Raw genomic sequence first — 22873 nt, forward strand, 5'->3', positions numbered from 1 at the left:
TAATAGATATTATATCAATGAAATAGTCAAATGAAATGTATATATATATAATATGAAAACTGTTTTTCATAATCTCTCATACCAGGCACCTCTGTCTGACTGATATATAAAAATAATGTATATAAATATAAAAATGTATATATATATATAAATAAAAAAAATAAAAAACTCAAATATTATTCATTTAATTATTGCAATAATTATATTACGAAAATAAATATGAAAAAGCGTATCAGAAATCTGTTACACAGGTAATTTAAAGGGATTTAAAGGGATGTGTGCCAAGTAACTACAGAAATTACAAAATTTTAATTATCATGCAAAATTACCAGGAATGAATCATTAGATCAGAGCCTTTGCCTTTCTTTTATTTTTACAGACCCCTATCCCATTTTTCCCCCCAGTATTCCAGATTCATGTTTTGCTTTAAAAAGTAAATTGGAAAACATATGTCACACACCCAACATAGACAACTTTTTTTATTTTTTGGGCCTGTGTTATTAGAGTTAGTATTATAGATGTATATTACACATACATCTATTAAAAAATCAGATAACTTAATAAAATTTTGAGCTTTATTTAAATTTGAACAAAAAAAATGAAAAAATAGACTGTTAACCGTAGATTTTTCGCTGAATAGATGAAAACCAAAATTGGACAAATTTTGTATTTCAGCTATCAAACCAAACCGCATAAACTATTGGTACTACGCCAATGTTATCTACGTATGCTACGGCTGATTTCTATACTACGTTTGTATGTCGAAACGTAGAAACGTAGAGGCGGAGCGGTGAGGGGAAAAAGCGAAACAGTTGATTTTGGCGCAGGCTCTCTGCGTATAAAGCTCTGGTTCGGCGTGCTTTTCGCTGTCAGTATTGCCGCGCGATACCTACTGGACGCACGTTATCAGTTCAGGCCAATTTTAACCGTTTTTTTGGCCAATTTAAAAATTTTATTTTGTTGTTAGTTTTGTATCTTATTGCGTTCTAAAAGTGCCTTTGATTTTTAACACGTAAAGGTAAGTGGATACAAAATTGTTTGTGGTCATTATAAAACAAAAAAAAAGCCAGAACCCAACCGAAAACTTAAAATTTTTAATAGTACATAATCTATAACTTGGGGTCAATTAGTAGGTTTTAATAAAATAAGTGGGATAATGAATATTTATAAAATCGTCAATAAGAGTAATAAAAAATCCTAAAATCGTTTCTCTGATTATTATTTTTTGAATATTATTTTTCAATTATCGGAATATTTAACTTGGAGTTACGTATAAATTATAATCAGTTATGTATAAATTATAATCAGTTCATGACACTAAAAATAACTATGCCTAAAAGGTGTATTTTGGCCTAAATAAATATTTGTAAATCAACAGGTCAGTTTCCAATTAATAACGAAAAATATTTATTTCATAAAGACTGTTGAAAAATTAAGCAAGCTTTTAAATTAGTTGAATGAAAATTATTTATTAAAACTATCGAAAGTTATTGTAGTTTTTATTAATTTTCCTAACATCAGAATGCAGCAATAAATCGTATAAACTATAAAATCCAAGATGTACGTTTTCTAAAAAAAAAATAGAAACATAAATACAGCTCATTTACAGTTCTGAAAAGTTTCTTGTCTAAGGCAAAGTTTTACTCAAAAAAAAAATCTAAAAATACTACTTTTTTTACTAAAGTTTATAGACTCACAATCGGAAAATTTAATACTGAAAAGTTTTATTTCCGTTTTTCGTTTGGATTTATATAATAAAAGTCAGAAAATACTAATATGTGGTAATAAAACCAGCGGATGAAGCTTTATGTGTCGGCCAGAAATTGTGGTGTACATTTCTAGAGCAGAACTTTTGCTAACTACCGAAAACTGGCCGGTTGAAAAACTTTTTTCATATGTTAGAGATTGATTGAATTAGTAACAGCTTAATAAGTAGTTTTGAAACAAGGATTAAATATTAAGTTAATGGCAAAAGTTATATAATTGCGGGTTACATAAATAGTAATGGAAAAATTAATAGGGTATAAATTAAAAATATATAAATAATCCGCGTTATATTTATAATTAAACAAAAATACTAATAAATATTTGAAATATAAATTCTCAAAAAAAAATTTAAAAACAAAATTCCTAAGTAAATTTGAAAGTGTTCAATGCAATATTAAAACTAAAATCGTTTTTATGCTATGAATCTATTATGCTATCTATATGAGATAAACATTACAAAAAATAGACATTCTGCTAAATTATGTTTAAAGAAGTTTAAACAATATGCTGAACAAACAAGCAACTGAATGAAGTTTCAGTGTTGAAACTATAAATCCTAATTTAATTTTTTTTTAACTCTCAGGCCAATTGCAAATTGTATGTACTTTAACTTTGTTTCAATGTTCAAATTGTTAATTGCTTGTATAAAACCCTAGTGAAATAGTTTTGTGATAGTTATACAAGTGCATTTTTTTTTTTCATTTAATGACAGTCTCGGCGTAGACTGATACGTATGGATTTAATAAACTTGCAGGTTTTAATTACACCGTTTTTTAATTGGTGTTAATTAATAATTCATATACATATATATATATATATATATATATATATATATGTGTGTGTGTGTGTGTGTGTGTATGATAAGTTCTTACACGTGCTCCAAAACTTTTTTACCTTTAAAAATAAAGACAATTGACAAGAAAATAATTAGGCAATACAATCCATGTAAAGCAAATATAAATAGTCATAGGTTCGTGTTGTGTGTATATATGCATACGCTACATATATGTAAATGTAATTAATTATCGATGTACATTTATATGCACATATATATATATGCAAACAGAAATAATTTAAGTCTATATATCTTGAATCAGTGTACTCTACATTGCTAGCACATCAATTTCCCGCAAATGTCTACGAATCAATTTTATTCCAATCTCAATAGCAACTCTAACCGCTGTTTGCTCTTGTAAAACTACTTCCCACATACAACTACACATGTAGAAATAGTTTCCGTAAATATTATGTTTTTTTGCTCTAACTACACCTGAAGGGTAGTATCAAGCCTAGAGTAGGTAGTGCGGAGAGTCCTGCGCAATGCAGTTTTCGGCAGTGTTGTATTATGTCAGCGGAAACAATACATACAATACTCAATTGTAGTTATATATTTAGTGAGTCAATACAATTGTAATTTATAGACATATTGATAATCATGTGCTTTCTGTGATATAAGATTTAAATATGAAGGTAGGTCGAATGAAATTCGGGATTATTCAAGTGTAAAACACCACGTGTGATGGGCAAAGAAACAAAAGAAAAACAAAACATAACCTTTGGGGGGTTGTTAAGAGTTGAGAGAGTTCAAACCATTACGAATTTATATTGCACGCTGTTTTAATAGGAGTTTCTGGAAGTTGGAAATATAGTTACGAAAATATTGTTCGTTACACTATATAGAAATACATAGTTAAATATGTATTCGGGATAGGGAAGAGCGGGACTTAAAGGTCCGCGGGTAAAAAGTCCACCACCGATATCTCAAAAATAAGAAAAGTTAAGATTTTTTTAACAACAATAAAGAAAAAAAATGTATAACCAGCTTTTCATTATATTCAGCTAATTTCAAAAACTTGCTTAATTTTTTAACAGTCATTGTGAAATAAATATTTTTTTTAATAATTAACCAACCATCACAGTTTCTACGACGTCACATTCTGGAGATAAACGGCAATATTTGAAAATCCATAACAAAAGTTTTTTTTTTCATTGTTAGCTTTTTGGTTGTGAGCACTGTTGTTTAATTTACGAGACCTTCAAATAATATATAGGTACACGTTATTATTTGTTATTTAAGATGTATTGTTATTTTTAAGTTAGATTCAGCAGTGTTTTTTATACAAACTTTAAAAAAGCTCATATCTGTGTAGGGTAAAAAAAGACCAATTAAAATAGTAAAAACAAGTAATTTGAGTTAAAAAAAATTATTTTAGAAAATATAAATCTATAAATATTCCAATTCTCCTGATTAATATTTCTGACTAAAAACCAGATTAAGGTTATATAGAGTGTGATTTCTATTAAAAATGCACCCATTAAATTTATATTTTGTATCGGTTGAATAATTTAGATATTATTTCATAAAACAGTAGAGACCTGTTTGCCCTGGTCGTCCTATTTTACCCCGCCTATGGGGTAAAAATGACCATGTTACAAATTTTTGAAAAATAGCAGAAAATCACATTTTTTCAATTATGATTTAGCTGGGAATTTTACTGAACATAGTCATATAGTTGTTTGTTCGATATGTGTTATTTGTTGTGATAAAAAAATAAAAAATTAAAACTGTACGTACAGCTGATGATGTTCAAAAACAGAAACGTGTAATTAGTCTAGTGATAGTTATACAAATGTACTAATGGAATTTGTACAAATGTATTAATTATTATACTAAATAATGTACTAATTAATATACTAATTAATGTACTTATTAATGTACTAATTAATGTATTAATTAATGTATTATTTAATTTGTACAAATGTACTAATATAATTTGTACAAATGAACTAATCTAATTTGTACAAATGTATTTCTTTTTTTCATCTAATGTACTTTTCGACGTAGGCCAAAACTTGCGGACTTAATAAATTTGCAATTTTTAATTATAATTTTCATATTTAATTGCTGTCATAACTAAATTAAATTTTTCCAAAGAAATGCGACAAATTAGTAGATTTTTTTGCGAGATATTTCATATTATCCGAAGAAAATTAATAATTTTAGTATTTGTTAAAAATTGAATTATTTTTTAATGAATCTAACCAAAAAATAAATAAATGCAAATGATATGTTTTGAAAGGGCTATATGCAGGGCATTGATTTTAATATAATAATATAAAAGACATCTATTGAGAAAAATACGGTAAAAGCTCACTAATCCTACACGTCCATAGACTGACATCCAGTAATCCTTACTAGACAAATTTTTGAAAAAAATTCCGATATTTTCAGTATCAACTATTAAAACTTGATTGACTTTTTCACTATAATCCAGTAATCCGAACACACAATCTGCATTCCACTTGCATACAGAAGATTGTTTTTCTCTTAAATATATTCATATAAAATTAAAAAAAAAAAATTAATTAGAGTTTGAGACCATTATATGTATAGTTATAAAGGCAATATATGAAATTACAAAGGGCATTTCTTACAACCTGACAGATAACGAAAAACATGTCGCTTTTCAAACGATAATTGCTCTTTTACGTGTTTCCATTCGATAATGCAACTTATATTCCTATCATTTTTATATTCTAGTTACAGTTGCGGTTCATTTTCGTTTATTGTAAATATTATGTATATTATCTTTTATATCCCCATTTTATTATATTTTTATAAACTGTGCTCGGAATCTTTATGATACATGGGATTGCTCATATTTTTTCTCGGTCAGACGATGACATTAAATATTTATAAGTTAGTCAGATGTAGACAATGTTATATATGAAGGTGTCAAGCCGAAAAGGGAGTTATAACATAAATGCCTTTGGCATTAAATAAAATTTTCATGAAAATTGTAGAATGGAAATTAATTACTTATAAAGGTATTAACGGTAATTGAAAAGAAAATTCTCCAAACAAATTCTTTTACATATTTTTGCCAATTTGGGTTCATTGAAAAAATCAATCAATCGGTAACTCAACACAAATATATTTTTCCCGTCCATAGATATTGGATATTCATATATCAAAATTAAATATTCATAGTATTCCGATTAACATGAAAATGTTTTTCGTATATTTCCTCGTGCTTTCTTAATTGCGACGTGAATGTGGTGTTTTAGAATCACAGGTTTTCTAATCTAAATGGAAACTCGGAATTCTCGGAATAAATTATACGTTTAAAGGTTAAGAAAATACGTAAATCATTGTGAAAAGATTTTATGAAACTTTTCGGAAATATCTCAGGGTATTCTTTATAGCTAAGGAAGTTGAAAGTACACCTAAATTCTGTATTCATATGCAAATTTTTATCTATTATAAAAGATAATTAAATAACTTGGCGCACTTGTGAAAAAATAGATGAAAAACTTCTAAATATTTTTGAAATTATTCTAAGTTTCATAAATAATATGAACAATAATAGTGAAATGAAAGATACTTTTTCAAGTATGATAAAATTAAAATTGAACTATTTCCAATCATGAAAGAAATCCATAATTGGACATGTAATGTTAAACTTGAATAGATAAATACTGTGTGAGGCACAAAAAATTACATGAATATAATTAAAATAATTAAAAAATAAATTATGTAAGAAGTAATAGTATCGTGATTTTTCGTGTTTATTAATTTTATAGTAATTTGTTAACCTGTCCTGAAATGGTCAACAAATAAAATTGTAGAAAAAAAGACCTTCTGACTATGGTCAGAGATAATATAAAAATATTAGTGAAATGAAAGTAATGCTCCCAAATATGATAAAATTAAAATTAAATAATCATATAATTACCAAATTTAGTGAATTATTTCTAATCATGAAAGAAATTCTTAAATTGAGCATACAATGTCTTCTACATTAAATACTGAGGCATAAAAAATTACAACATTGTAGTGCGATCATCATAATACTGACAAAATTGAAATAGCTACTTTGAACGCCTTTATATAGTGAATTAGGTTTATATCATACTTTGAGAGAAAAGTTTAAAGAAAATTTGAGAGGATAAATGTATCGTTTTAGCAATACTTGTTAACAATAATAAATTATATAATAATTATATAGATCAAATTTTTATTCATAACTCATTTTCATTTGGAGAAAGTAAGTTAACAACATAACAACAATATATCATTTTATTAATTCTTAAAATTGTTGCTGATTTATGATTTTAATCTTCATTTATATATGATTTATTTTTTATAAAAATAGCAATTTTTACCATATTTCATTGCAAGTAATTTCAATTCTAAAAAGGTCCCTTTACCGTATTGCCTCCTTCGTTGCGTGTGCCATTACACCTAAACTAGCTTGTGGATTATAGCCACGATATGAATGAATTTCATGCGAGGAAAATCGATTTGAAAACTTGAATATAATATGTGAAAACGCGGACTGTGTGTTCTTATACCGATGTTGTTAAATCGGGGTTAGCGACATTGACGCCGCTATAGCGACCACAATTCTATACCGGAAAATCCTTTGTCGGATTCGCGTACTTTTGGTCGAAATCCAGCGGCGATTACGGGCCAACTATCGTGTGTACGTACATGGGAGATTTATGAGTGGATTAGTGAATAAGGGACTTTGGGATATGTGAAATAGTGGGTCAAATGTTGTTTAAAATAATCAGGTAATGGAACGAAAATATCCGGGAAATAATAGATCGTTTTCTATTGGCCTTACTATTTCCAGCATTTGCATTGTTGAATTAAAACTTCTTTAGGCGCGACTAGGGTGTAAATCCGTACAGATGCAACGGAAGTGCGTTACGGCAGATAAGAGTCGAGTGCCAATGATTCGTCATTCGCTCTCGATGATATCATTTCTATACGGGTCGATTGTGATTAGTCGTCGTGTATGTGAATAGAGATTTGTCGTTGTATGCATACCGGCATCAACGTTATATGCGTACCGATAACAACAAGGCATAGATAAATAAACATTTTAAAGTTACATCGTAGTACAAATTGAACTTGATTTAATGAAAAATGCCTGAATCAGAAGAATATTTTACCCTGTTCCTTGGAAATAATGGAACAAATTAAACATTTGGCTGTGTACTAAACGTAAGTTTATTGATTAGAAATTATTTCTATATTATTCGTAGTTTCTATAAATCTTTGAAGTTATTGAAATAGAAAATATTTTTTAGGCAAAACAGATATTACAGCTGTTCATAAAATGAGATTATATCGCCAGCGAAAAGTAAAAAAATACAAGCAGTCAATGAATGTATGTTAATTTTAATTACATGAAGTTCTTCAAATACAATTACATGATGAGTGAGGTAGTTACGATTGTACCATGACCCTGACCGTCTAGACGAGGTCGTGAGTTCGAACCTCGCTCTGGATAATTTGACATCATGCAGTAGCGATATCCATTTTCCTAGATCAAAAATTATGTTCTCAATTGGAAATATACCATTTCGAGCACTGAGGTGTGGGATGGCAATGGAAAATCCTTCACACTAATCTTCCTTGAATCGAGTTGGGGCAGTCCTAGATCCATTAATACTCCATTATTACCCTAATGTTTTCTTCATCATATTGGTATTTACGTGCTTCTAGATTTTAACATATTTTTATGGCCTTTTATATGCAATGTTCTAAGTTTCATTATTTATTTACTTCTTTTCATTGTGCAAATTTTCTATGTCCCAATCTATTCAATGTTCTACCTCACGTTGTATTTTACATACTTCTTTATTTTTATACACTTTTTGTGTGCTGTTCTATTCAAAGTTCAAGTATATTAATTCAATACATCATTCTTAAATACAAGTATATCCACCTTTATACCTCTTACCTCAAGAAAATGGCATTGAAAGCACATTTTTTCATTTTTTTTAAATAATAAAGCCCTGAGGGACAAGATGTCATTATAGATACGAAACAACACACACCTTCCTAGTTTATTCTATAATATTTCTCACTCTGTGATAATTATTTTTTACTTATATAGATGTGTTGTTCTAAGTAATGTGGTCCAAATGATGATTTTTGTATTTGTTTCACGCTTATTAATATTTATCTTATTATATAATACCAATTAAAATTTGTAATAACTATAATTATTTACTATACACTTCCATTAATAATCAGATTCATTTACATCAGCTCGTAAATAGAAGAAGAAAATAATTAATATAATTGTTGTCATGATTCACAAGTATCATGTTATTGAAATTTTCTCGGAAATTTTCAATATTCAGATTTATACTAGACATAATTTTCCATTGCAATGAATAAAAAAAAATCTAGTATTTTTATGCACAAATTGTTTCTGATTTCTTAAAACCGTCTAAAGAGTTGATGTGTATATACAATGTCTCAGTCACTATTTCATTTTTTTGTGTCCTCTGAATTGCCTTTTTATAGCAATATTCATATAAAATGATTTTTTTTAGAAATCCTACTTCGATTTGTCCTATTTTCTTCTTAAGAATGTAAAAACTACTTAATCATTTATAGATCATAAAAACCAACTAATTTAGGTAACTATTTTTAGATAGACGCACCCTAAACAAATAATGGTCAAATATCTGCCCATTTATTATAGGGCGTTTTATCAAAACGACAGTGAGATTTAAATAAATACAAGATAGTATAATGGATTTCGAGCATTAGAGTCAAGTTCCACTATTTTTATATAATTTTGATTAATAGTTTCAGTTCTATCATAAATACTGAATTATGCATGAAAGTATAAAAGTGTCTGTTGAAATATGGGTCATTCTGGGAATGGGTGTAACCCGATCTTGAACGTTTTGTAAAAAGCACAATAGTTAGGGGTTGAATTATTTCGTATGTGACCTATTTGAAGATACACGAACATATGAAGTAATAAAATGTCTCAAAATTTCAAAAAAATTCTAAACTATTCAAATATTTCATTGCAACAAAACTATATTAACAAAGTGCTATTGAATAGTTTAAACAAAATAAGAGGTTGAATAAATATCAGAAGCAAAATGTTAATTTTGAAATTAATAGCTATCAAATTTATTGCTCATAATTTCATAAACCCATGCAAAGTCCTAATTACTCAGACAAATCCTTTAACTTTCATTAAATTTGCATGTTTGTGAGATAACACTTCACATTAACTTTTCGCTGAAAATTAAATTAGAGTAAGGTAAATTCGTTCTACTAAGTGTGTGACAATAAAATTTTCCTTTAATCAAAAGTTTCACACTCTTAGATTAACTCGTTGAATTTAATTTATTTTTAGCCCAAGTTACAATACATTTTTCACAGCAAGAAACCCCGAAAGTTATATGAATAGTTAAAACTAGGGGTAAGAGTATCATGAATACTATAGTTGGGCAATACGATGAACACTAAAGTTACGAACTACTATATGAATATTTATGGTAAATTGTAAGACATTTCATGAAATTTGTTAGAAAATGATTCATTTAATGGAGTGCCAGTTGATGATTATTACAAAAATCAGAATTACCATCTTGACCATTAATTTCCATGTCATGTTACTATTACTATATTAAATTTATATCAATATTTCATATTACATCGTCGTGTGTCTGTCGTAGACACCTGGCTCATCCTTAAATAAGTTAGGGACTTGGAAACATACACGATATGGAAATCTGTCATCTAAAGCAGAGAAATCCATTTCGTATTCACAAAGCAAAAGGATTTTCATTTTTATAAATTCATACAAATTTTCTGCCATGCATTTTAATTTTATATATTCTATTATCTTGTAATAAAGTATGTATAACGAACAAGAGAGCAAAAATAAAATATTAGTTGGGAGCGAAATTGTTTTCCAATATCACTTTTATGGTGGTGGATTTTCAAGCAATTTGCATGGTAATAATTTAAAGTTGGTTTGAATTAAATATTTTTATGGACCGTTTATATAAGAATGAAATTTTATATAAAATGGATAATGTGTTTATGAACTCTACGGTTTGTAGATGATACTTTGAGAATATTTACAAAGAAAAATACTATTTTTTGGATTGAATATAAAAATGAAATAATAGTTGAAATTGAAAAATGAAATAATATTGTCAATTCTCATACTATTCTTATACGTTTCGGCACTTGATATGTGTCATAATTTAGCGAATAATACCAGAAAGAATTAAACGGAAAGTTAACACATTTTTCATGTAAAATTTTAATTAACATAACGTCGAAATCCACAATATAATTGTATTAATTCGGAAAAATTCGTTACAAAAAAAATCCTAGCTAAAATGAGTTAATGCTGTTTTTATCACCGATTTTTTTTTTAGTTCAAATATGTGCTATGAAAACAAACTCCTTTTATATAAAACAATAATTATCCCAATCTGGACATACGGAATTGCGCTATGGGCGTGCGCAAGCAATTCAAATATAAAAAAAATTCAAATAGCGCAATCGAAAGTTTTTAGATGCATTGTGAACGCACCCTGGTATATTACAAATGACACCCTACATAAAGACCTAAAAATTAAAACTATTAATGAAATGATAAAAGAAAGGAGCAGAAAATACCATGAAAAACTACCAAGTCACCCAAACATATATTTAAAAGAATTAAGCGAGGAATATCATACTCGAATATTGAAACAATGGCCATACGATCTTAAATAAAATGTCAAAAAATAAAAGAAGAGATATCTCATGGAAGATAATCTCTTAAATGCATTTACACCCAGCATATTGTCTTAAAAAATGTATATTATTTTAATTGGCAATAAAACTATGCAATATATATATATATATATATATATATATATATATATATACACCTAAGTCTGTTTTTACACGGTCTTTTTGTACACGGTTTGAAAATTGAATATTTTTAATTTTTTTACACGATTTTATTCCATTTAGCACGATTTGAAATTTTATGTACTTAAATTTTTTTGTCAAATTTAATTTTTGCGATGTATGTTCATATCACAAAAAAGTATTTATGAAAGAAAAAAGTCTGAAACCATCGATAGTATCGATAGTTTGCGAACACTAGCTTAAAGATTTAAGTGAATTCTCCTTTAGCGCGTACAAACAATTTTTACTGGTCAAAGCAAATGTGAATAGCACTAATTTAATTCTTGTTCTTAAAAATTCTTGTTATTCACCAATTTTAATAGGTTTTAGAGATTAGGAACAAATCACCCATTTTTGTATAAGATCGATGTCTTTTTTTACACGTTTTTTTTTTACACGGATTCTTCTGCAACCAATCTCCGTGTAAAAACAGACTTAGGTGTATATATGTTTTTTTGAATATTAAAATTTTTTGAGTAAATTTTTTCAGAAAACAAAAAAAAATTAGCGATTAGTATGAAACTAATAGTATGCATATAAATAATTATAACTCGATAAAATCTCACCTTATGGCTATTTATTAACTTCACGAGATTTAATTTGAAAATAATAATAATAATAATATCCTATAATTATTTTAATAATTCGATCAATTACACTGCAATTAAAAATGTAAATTCCTTAGTAGTGTGAAAATTACAGTATTCGCAAGACACTATGTACCAATAAATCATAATATTAATTGCATACGTTTTATGCAATTTTCTGGTCGAGTGAGTTGTTCGACACGCGTCGTGTGATATGGCCGAAACTGATTAAATATTTATCACCTAGTTCTAGAAGCAAGATGATTCCAGTAGGTTTAAACAGGGAAATGAATAATTCATAAAGACACTGGTCCTGGTAGCAGGACTTGATAAGATATTACGACATTCTATTAAAAAGTAAATAACGAACATTACGGCCCGAGAGTCTCCTTAATGTCTGCACTCACTTGTTTAAATAATGTACTTTTTCCGTGAGATACATAATTTATCAATCCTTTTTAGTATTATCACTGTATCATGATGAATGAAGCGGAATGGATTCGCTACAAGAACAGATAATCCTGCTTATGGAGTAAAGGATACCTTTGAATATACGAGAATATAGGGTATTTGTTGTACATATTTAAGGATAATACTTAGAGCTATAGACTAGGAATCAGAAGTTTCAGATTTGATACCCGCCACAAAATTTCCACTTGGATAGCAATATGTTTCCAAGGGAAAATATCCCTCCTTGGAATGACTGCACAAAACAAAACCATCTGTATTCCAAAATTGTGATTACAAATTCATCACATAAAAATTTGACAAACCGTTTGGTTGCCATCTATAAAGCAAAATTAATAACCACCAATATCAGCAATCAGAACTCAATAATTTTTAGAGAGCTAACCAACGATTTTCTAACCAATCTTTAATTGGTACAGTTTTATTATTAGAATTTTGCTAATACTAAAGATACATTTTTACATCCAAGTCAGAGAAGAGCTATTTTCACTTGAAACAGGTGATCACTTACTGCTTGATATAGGGCTAGCCTATGTCAAGCAGTATACCATATAAAGTGGTTATCTAACTGTGGTTACAATGCCAACATGAACAAAAATGAAAAAAATAGTATAAATTCAACTAAAAACTCGATTAAATTAATTCAAAAATTTTAATAGCAATTTCTAGTAAGAAGACAATATTAAAGTAAAGCGTGCGGATTTTCTTGTAAATTATTTTTCTCTCGATATCCGTAGATGAGAAATTTATATCCTTAATTAAAATCATCTATTTATAACAAGAGTGTTATATGTAGTGATTTTTTTAGAATAAAAAGATTTTTGTAATAAATCACACCTCTTAAAACTGCTTATTGCTTCAACTTTATTTTATGCTCAGAAAGATTTTAATTGACTTTGAAAATTATTAGATAAATGAATGATTTAAATTTCTTGATTGATAGTAAATCCATTAAATCAATACCTTCTAACGTTAAAAAAAACGTGAAAAATAATTTTACAAACAATTTGGAAGCGTTAAAAAAAAGTTGAAAAAAATGATCTAATTTTTTGAGTTTTATCTCATTTTTGGTAAAATTAATTACAAGTGAAATAGTGCGAATCAAATAAAAAACTTCCAACTAATATAAGATTAAAAAATATTTCTGCAAAAAAGTAAAAGTTGCAACAAAAAAAATGATTTAAATTTATACCTTATTTCTTGCAAAATTAATTTCAAGTGGATTGAAATTTTTTTATAGAGTTTTTAACTTTTAGTTACTATAAATACTGCCTATTTAGGGTACATATTTCATTTTAATTTATGTTATCTGGCGCATAAAAAAACGGTTATATCAATAAGAGAGTAAAAAATACTTTTTGCTCTTGAATAAATGATTGCAATTTAATATTAAAAAAGTGTAATTTAAAACAGAATGATTTTAACGCTACTTCTTTATTAAGAATTCTGATCTCGTTTGCAAATCTAATTCCTCTTGGGAGTTGGCATAAATCAAATGAAAACGCTATAGTTGATTTAAAATTTATCGCATATTTATATTTAATAGGTAATAAACATTAATATAGATTATTTGAAAGATCGCTTAATGATATAGATTATTTGAAAGATTGCTTAATAACACGCAAAAAATCTAATCAATAAAAATATATTCCTTATTTATTGCAACAAGCATATTAATATATTTTGAAAGGCTTCAAAGTAGGTGATGAAAAATTCGTTAAATTATTCATCAAATAGGAAAGCTAAATCATGTGCAAAATATAAATTTTCCAAAGTGATTCAAAACCATGTCACTATATCAAAAATCTATGAAATCAAGTATGAAATTTAGGTGCAACATTGTGACCTTAATCGATGTTAAAGGAAAGGAAAAAAAGATAAAAGTCGTTGAAGTGAAAAACTTTCGTTCCAAGAAAAACATTTTCTTTGTTACCGCAATAACAATTTTAGGCAACCGGAAAAATCATACAGTAAGAAAAAATATCCAGACAAACATGAAATAGAGAAAATGATCACTAATTTAATTGAATCAAATAAGATTAACTATTTCCTTGCAAGTTATAAGAAATATGGAAAATTTAGTCTGTCGGGAATAAAATAAGAAATTAAATAATCATGGATTTTAATGAATCGAATAAGATTAACTGCATATCCTTGCATGTTGCAAAAAAGGTCGTTTCAAATAAATTTTCAAAAATATGATATTGTAATGAATTATATTCTGATTACCGATCAAAACAATATCTGCCAATTTCCACGTGCTCGATTAAATATTACAAGTATCAATAATTTTACGTTAAATCTTGCAAAATTCAAATGAAATAAATGTTTTGAAAACCTCCATATCCAGTTACCACGTGTATCAAGAACGTTTAATAAAATGCATTATTATCATTCATTATACAATAATATATTCATATTAGCTGAAGATCGGGTTATATTTTTCATACATTGTAATTAAATTTGTGACGCAAGATAGAATTAATAAAGAAGAAAATCTTTTAGCCTTTCGAATGAATACAGAAAAAGAAAATTAATTATGAAACAAATAGTATTAAAATAGTTGTGGAAATGATAGATTACCTTTATGAACCATATAATCTATTTTTTTAATGTATTGGATTATCCGTTGGTTGAATTATGAATGATGAAAATGTTTGTACAAATTTTTGAGAAAGGTAAGAATTTTAAATAATTAAAAAAATAACTATATACTATAGGCTATGTAAACATTTATATTTAAAAAAAGGAATTTGTGAAATAAAATGTTTGACATTTCTTTTAATAAAGTTTTCCACGTTGCGAGGACAAGGTCGTTAAAGTTTTCTGTGGTTTTCAAGCATCGGTTTTTATATGAAGACACAATAAAATCAAGTTCATTTTGAAGAATAATTAAATATATGTGTAAAATAATTTTGAAAAAGGCTCAAAAAGCTTGTGTGATTTTTCCAGAACCTTATGAAAACTGGTATACAGATGTGTAAGTTTTTTTGGGTGTATAATTCTAGCAAATTTAATTTACAAAATTGATTATATTGATAATTTTGGAACCAAATGTTAGACACATAAAATTTGATAGATTATTAGAAATTTATAAACGTGATTGATGTAACATGAATCAATCATCAATGACAAATCAAAATTAACTTGGAATTCACTGGCTAAATTTCCAATTTATCAAGTTCATAAAACGCTAGTTATAGGCAACAAACGATAATATTAAAAACAATTGTGAAGAAAGACATAGTACAACCAAAAATTTAATATTGTGAAAAACTTTTTTTTAGTAATAAATAAAATCAAAAACGTAGAAAGTATTGATTATTCTAATGAGTTCTTCAACGGGGCTATGCATATACCTACTTATTTCAAATCAAATGCAAAAATTAATCGAAAAGAAGAAAACTTTGAAACAATTCTACAAAATTCAAAAAAATTCGTCCAAAATTTTCGATATTTTCCTAAAGTCCTAAATTCTCAAGCATTACAATCGAACAGAAGAACTAATTTGAAGCATTTCTACAATATGTCCAAAATTTCAAAATGTTGGATATTTCTTACATAATTGTATTAAAAATTTACAAAAAAGTTCATAAATTTCCAAGCACTACAATTGAACATAAGACGTAATTTGAAGCATTCCCAAAATGATTCCGAAATTTCCAAGAACTGCTTACTTGTGACAAACAATGAAATAAAAAAAATTACTACTAAAAATATACTACCAGAAAATTATATGCATAGCTGGGCATTAACTCGTTAATCCGTTAATCGTTAATTAACGAAGTTAACATTTTGATTAACGGATTAACTTTTAAGTTAACTTTTAAAAATGTTAACGGACACGTTAACTTCCGTTAAAATGCGAGAAGTCCGTTAATCGTTAATCCAATGCCTACTATTTACCGCACGGCACAGCTTTAGCCAATGCCTTATTAAACGGCATAGAGAAAAGATTTGGACTACTCCTGAATGATGAACAGTAGTTACGGGATCCATCCCGCTGACATAGCTTATATCTAGCCACAAGATCCTCCTTGCTGATAAAGCATATTTTTAACTATGTAAGTAGCAAGATCTCTACATTGGAGGAGGATAATCTTTGCCAGTATTTACACCAGTCCAGTTATATAATTTTAATTCATTATATCATTATATTGTAAAATTCAATTATTTTATATATTTTATTGTAATTATAAGAAATAAAGTTTTTTTATTTTATTCTCGAATAACGAGTATAAAATTCAGTGCCAACTTGCCGCGGCATTTCACCCAAAGTTTCGGTTAATGTGGCTGGAAACGTATGACAGCAGTAGAGAGGATGCAGTAAGAAAATGCACGGAAAAAAGGTAGAAGATGCCTTATGGCAAGAAGCAGCGAAAAATTCGAAGGACAGAGATAGTTTAAGTGGCGGAGGGAGCAATGCGAGTAACAACGATGATGACGAGGAGGAAGACTTTTTCAATTCTGTCACTCAGTCTATAGAAAAACCAAAGAGCTACAAACTCTTTAAAGAACTAGCTGTAAGTGGAATTCTGTCTTAAGGCAATCAAGGCATCGTGCCTTAAGGCAAATTGCTGGAACTTCCCGTACCAAAAATTATTATTTTTTTTAAAACGATTAACATTTTTGAAAAAAAATTACTTTGAAAGAATAAGATTTTTGAGAAACTATAAATTGGACAAAAAATAACTTTTTTTTTGAAAAAAAAATTTAAAAAATAAAAGATTTTTTTTTAATTTTTTTTTTTTTTTTTGAAAAAAAATATTTTTAACTTCCCGTAGGGTAAGTTATTGTAATGGGCCGAAAATCGGAATTGAAAATTTTAACATTTCTCGACGTTTTGAAGGTTTCTGAACGTTTTGGCATACCTCAGAAAAAATGGATGTGTGTGTGTGTGTGTGTGTGTATGTATGTATGGATACAAATTTCCAGTCACGTTTTAGGGCGCACGGATCAACCGATTTGAATGGTTCAAAAAACATTCGATTCCTATTGATTGGGAAAAGAGCTGATTAGTTTTTGGCAAAGGCAGGTCCAGCCGTTTCGGAGATACGGAGCAAAGAGTGCAGAAAATTAAAATCGAATTTTTGAGAGAACGGAGTATCCGATTTGAATGATCTAAAAAACATTCAATTAGTAATGATTGGGAGAAGTGCTTATTAGTTTTTGGCAAAGGCAAGCGTAGCCATATCGAAGATACGGAGCAAAATATGTAATAAATGGCAGTTTTTGAGAGAACTAAGCGTCCGATTTAAATGATTCAAAGAACTTTTTGCTTATCTTAACAAAATAATTGATTTTGGAAAAAAAAAATTTGTTCCAATTTCTTTTTTTTTTTTTTTTAGTTTTTTGTATATCGAAAATATTTCAGATTTTTAATTCTGAGTATAGTTCTAATATACTTTTCAAATAATTTCAACTCTGCAATTCAGTTTATATAATTCTCAAATATTAGACAATGTTACAATATTTATAATAATCTATTTGAAAACATTCAGTATTCCTGGAACATTTCGTTACGGTACGGGAAGTTCCAGCAATTTGCCTTAAGGCACGATGCCATAATTGCCTCAAGACAGAATTCCACTTACAGCTAGTTTTTCTTTATTTTGACATATTGTGGAAGATCTGAACTTTTTTTCAAAGCAATCGTACTGCTTTAACTGTATAGGGACAAAATATAAAGCGCCGCGTCGCTGTCTAACGCATAAACATTGGTACGGAACCCATAGGAATGTTAACAAAATGTATACTTATTGTTAAAATCTCTATAAAATATCTGATAATTTGATGTGCATATGTCTAATGATCATTTTTGACCGCCAAATGGCCCATTTTTTTACTTTTTTCTCCATATCTCCGAAACCGCTAGACCTACCTTCATGAAAATTTTATCGATTCCTTATCTTGTTCTCTTAAAAACTGAGTTACCGTTTTCGGCACTTTTTGTCCCGTATCTTCGGAACGGCTAGACCTGCCTTCGCCAAAAACTAATCAGCACGTCTCCTTATCAATACAAATCGAATGTTTCTTGAATTATTCAAATCGGTTGATCCGTGTTCCCGAAATCGTCGACGAAAATTTGTATCCGCACATACATACACACACGTACATACATACATACATACACACACACACACACACCCATTTTTTCTAAGGTATGCCAAAATGTTCAGGAACCTTTGAAACGTAAAGATATATAAAAATTTTCATTTTCAATTTTTTTGCGATTACTATAACTTGCCCTACGGGAAGTTAATAAGTTTTTTAAGTTCACTAACGCAACGATATAAAAATGTAATTTTACACATATTAACGGATTAACGATTAACGTTAACTTGCGTTAATTCTTCCGAAATGTAACGCTTTAACGTTTAACGAAGTTAACTTTTTTTGTAGCGGATTAACGATTAACGAAGTTAACTATTTGATTAACGGTGCCCAGCTATGATTATATGAAACGTTTTCCAAAAAGAAACAGAATCAAATATGTATATGGCACAGTAATTTTTAATAGGTCTATCCCACTCGTCTTGCATCAAATGCAAAAATTTATTAAACAGATGAGGTCAATTGAAGCATTAAAATTTCCAATATTTTCTATATAATTGTTTTCCAAAAAAGTTTGATGGTGTCTGATATAGTTATCAGTTTCCTTACAATACATGATGGGATTGAAAAACACTATGAGAAAGTCGCAACGGAATGAAGAAGTCTGTCAATTGCGGAAGTCATATACATACATATGATTCCTATAAGCGTAGCTCGGGAAAATGTTGAAGAAAATGAAAAAAGCTTTGTATTTTTAATTAAAATTATGATAAAGGATAATGTATAAAAGCTTTCGAAAGTTTTAATAAAGAGATAATTATTAGAAAAATGTTTTAGCAACGTATCAAGTAAGGTATAGAAATCTTTAGGGTACAAAAACTTTTGTAATAAAGTTATAATTTCTTTAATTTTGTATTATAATTTTGGTTTAATTTCAGATGCCGAACCATACATTAGAACACTCACCGAATGCGGCTTTAAACAAAACCTTACTTGATAAGTATATGGACCTGCCTATACCCGAAAACAAAGTCCAAGCAACTTACATATGGATTGATGGTACTGGAGAAAATGTTCGAGCTAAGGATCGAACGTTGGACTTTATTCCAACTTGTCCTAAAGGTTAGTTAAATTATGAAATTTAACTGAAGCCAGAACGTGGGCAAAAGTTACCAAAACCACCAGGATCAATTCCAATTCCAAGCTTCCATTTCAAAATTATGAATTAATTCTTTATATCCATATCATGTCATGTATAATATACTGAATCCAACATGTGATGTGATGAAGGTGATGAAATAAATCAGAATCATACATATTTATGAATCTGTGAATTTTGTACCCATATCAAAAATATGTTCTAACCAGAAAAAAGTATTAGTCCTTATTATTGAAATTTCAATGTCCATGATAGGTTGTACCACTTAAGGAAATAATTCTGTAATATTGTAATGTAAAATTTTTAGCATTTTCTAAATTTTTATTTAGTTGCCTATTGGCATTATAATTATTAACAATGGCTGAAATTAATAAAATTAGGTATTTTTACGTTTTTCAAAAATATGCAGAAGGTGTTATTAAAGTGCATAATGGTCTTAGTCGTACCTACTAATAAACAACCATATAAAATTCAACCTGAAGAGATCAATTTTTCTTTTGCTATTGGTTTCCAATTGGAACATAAGTATTCTTATTGAATGCACCTAATTCCGTGGCACATGACTGACCTAATCGGTATTTCAATTTTGAGCAAAAACAATTTTGAGAAAAATTGTATTTATTCATTATTTTTTCAAACTTATCAAAAAAACTCTCTAACACGCTCATGAAAACAAGAAATTTTGCGCAGGTATCAACAAGAAATTTTGCGCAGGTATGATTGAAGCAACAAGATGTTTGAAGTTTAAAATTAAAACTACAACCATAAACTTAGAAAGAAAAGTTTACCATTTAAATATGATTAAGGAAAAAATTCTAAAATTATATTATTGCCATAAGAGACCCACAACTTCAAAATATTAGTAGAAACTTCACAAAAAGCATTTTCTTAATGTTTCTGGTTTCATCCTTCTGGACCATATGGTTCCATCCTTCCAACGTTCAACTATAAACGTTTGTTTACTCAACTAAATATGTAGTTTTATTTAATGGTACTAGAAGATGTAATTTATGAATTATTTATCGAACAAAATATAGCCCGGGGTTTGGCAACTTTGGCAGTCACTGATTATTACTTGTGCAACTTTACCCTATATGGAGAGAAAAACAACCCCATTGAAAAAGCAGTAAAAATCGAAAACCTGATATTTTGTACGATTGCAACGGAAAGCTTAGCAGATATCTGCTTTTTATGAAATTTATATAAACATTATTTTCAGATCTTCCAATTTGGAACTACGACGGGAGTTCTACGTACCAAGCCTTAGGTAGCAACTCGGACACTTACCTGCACCCAGTCGCGATTTACAAGGACCCCTTCCGTAGAGGAAACAATATCTTAGTTTTATGCGATACGTATAAATATAATCATAAACCCACCGGTATGTAAATGATTGAAGAAATTGAGATTTAATGATACAAAACTAGCAATTTACAATAGTCATAAGTAAGCAATATTGACATCACTTACAATTAGTCCTTATTCAAGTCGTAATGTTAAAAGCAAAAAAATATTTGGGTTTTATAGTATTTTCATATCAAACAGCAAAAAATGAATAACAGTAAACGTGCAAATATTAATTTTGACAAGAATATATATAAAATGCATATGCACTCACCCATTCCTTAACATTTTTCTGCATGGTTTTGCACAATTATTAATTAAATAAAATCTTTGAAAAAGTTAGTAGCTGCATCTCACCACTACAAATTTTAACTAAAAAATTACTAACACATTAAGTAACAACAAATAAATAAAAAGAATTAATCGTTATTAATATTAACAATGTTATATTACGTGCTACTCTTTGCAATAAAAATTAATGAATGACAGTTCAACGAACAGACATCAGGGGTGTAGGCACGGAGCAGTGTTGCCAACATTGCAACAAAATTAATGTATACAAAAAAAGTTTTTTCAAAAAAACATTTTAAAATTTATAAGGCATTTTGAAGAAAAATAATTTGGTAGTTTATTATATAGACTTAAATTTTGCTTTAATATTTATTAGGATTTTAATATTTCCATGGATGATTATAAGCATTAAACATTTCCGACGCGTTCGATCCTAATATTAAGAAACAACTTCACTTCGATAAGCTATTAAGTTCTTTTTAAATCTCAATATAAAAGATTTCTTATAAAAAAAATAAATATTAGACAGTGATATATAAATATGTATAATTCAGATTCAAACAAAAGGCACTCATGTCTGGAAGCAGTCAACCGTTGTCCTGACGAAGAACCTTGGTTCGGTATAGAACAAGAATACACTTTATTAGATGTAGACTTACGCCCCCTTGGGTGGCCTAAAAACGGTTATCCAGGACCCCAAGGACCTTATTATTGCGGCGTCGGCGCTGACAAAGTTTACGCTAGAGATATCGTTGAAGCTCACTATAGGTAATAAAATTAATAACATCCCATTAGACAATTTGTTTAATATTATCTTTTTTCCAGAGCTTGCCTGTATGCTGGAATTCGCATTTCTGGTACCAATGCTGAAGTAATGCCAGCTCAATGGGAATTCCAAGTAGGTCCTTGTGAAGGTGTTAGCATCGGGGATGAACTGTGGGTGGCCCGATATCTGCTTCATAGAATAGCTGAAGAGTTTGGTGTGGTAGCAACCCTGGATCCAAAACCAATGCCGGGAGATTGGAATGGAGCAGGAGCTCATACAAATGTTAGCACCAAAAAGATGAGAGAAGAAAATGGAATAATGTATGCGCAAACATAAATAGCATTAAATAGATTATTATTGTTTAAGTAATAAAATATTTATCTCCTCAGTGAAATCGAAAAAGCCATTGACAAGCTTTCAAAATGCCACTTGAGACACATCCAAGCCTATGATCCTAAAGGAGGACGTGACAATGAAAGTAGACTGACAGGTCGCCATGAAACCAGTTCCATCCATGATTTCAGTGCTGGTAAGTTCATTTTCCATATTTCATGGTCTTGCACGTCATTATATGTAAGTTTTTGAGCATATATTGAACAATATTTCTTTAGGTGTTTGCAAATCGGGGTGCCAGCATTCGCATACCACGTGGAGTTGCAGAGGATAAGAAAGGCTATTTTGAAGATCGCAGACCAAGC

General features: G+C 28.7%; 1 protein-coding gene across 1 annotated transcript; it reads left to right on the plus strand.

Annotated features, from left to right (window-relative positions):
- Nucleotides 1-881: 881 nt before the first annotated feature.
- On the plus strand, nt 882-22873 carry LOC113383122 (glutamine synthetase 2 cytoplasmic-like; the record flags this gene model as incomplete). The annotated part of the gene is made up of 7 exons (XM_026621374.1): nt 882-1018; nt 19554-19737; nt 20994-21155; nt 21964-22177; nt 22235-22495; nt 22565-22707; nt 22791-22873. Coding segments are annotated over exons 2-7 (1047 nt in total), but the record flags the coding sequence as incomplete, so codon positions are not given.

This window comes from Ctenocephalides felis, unplaced genomic scaffold (genome assembly GCF_003426905.1).
Source record: "Ctenocephalides felis isolate EL2017-DRISC unplaced genomic scaffold, ASM342690v1 CF-g0.4_SCAFFOLD_03570, whole genome shotgun sequence".
NCBI lineage: Eukaryota > Metazoa > Arthropoda > Insecta > Siphonaptera > Pulicidae > Ctenocephalides > Ctenocephalides felis.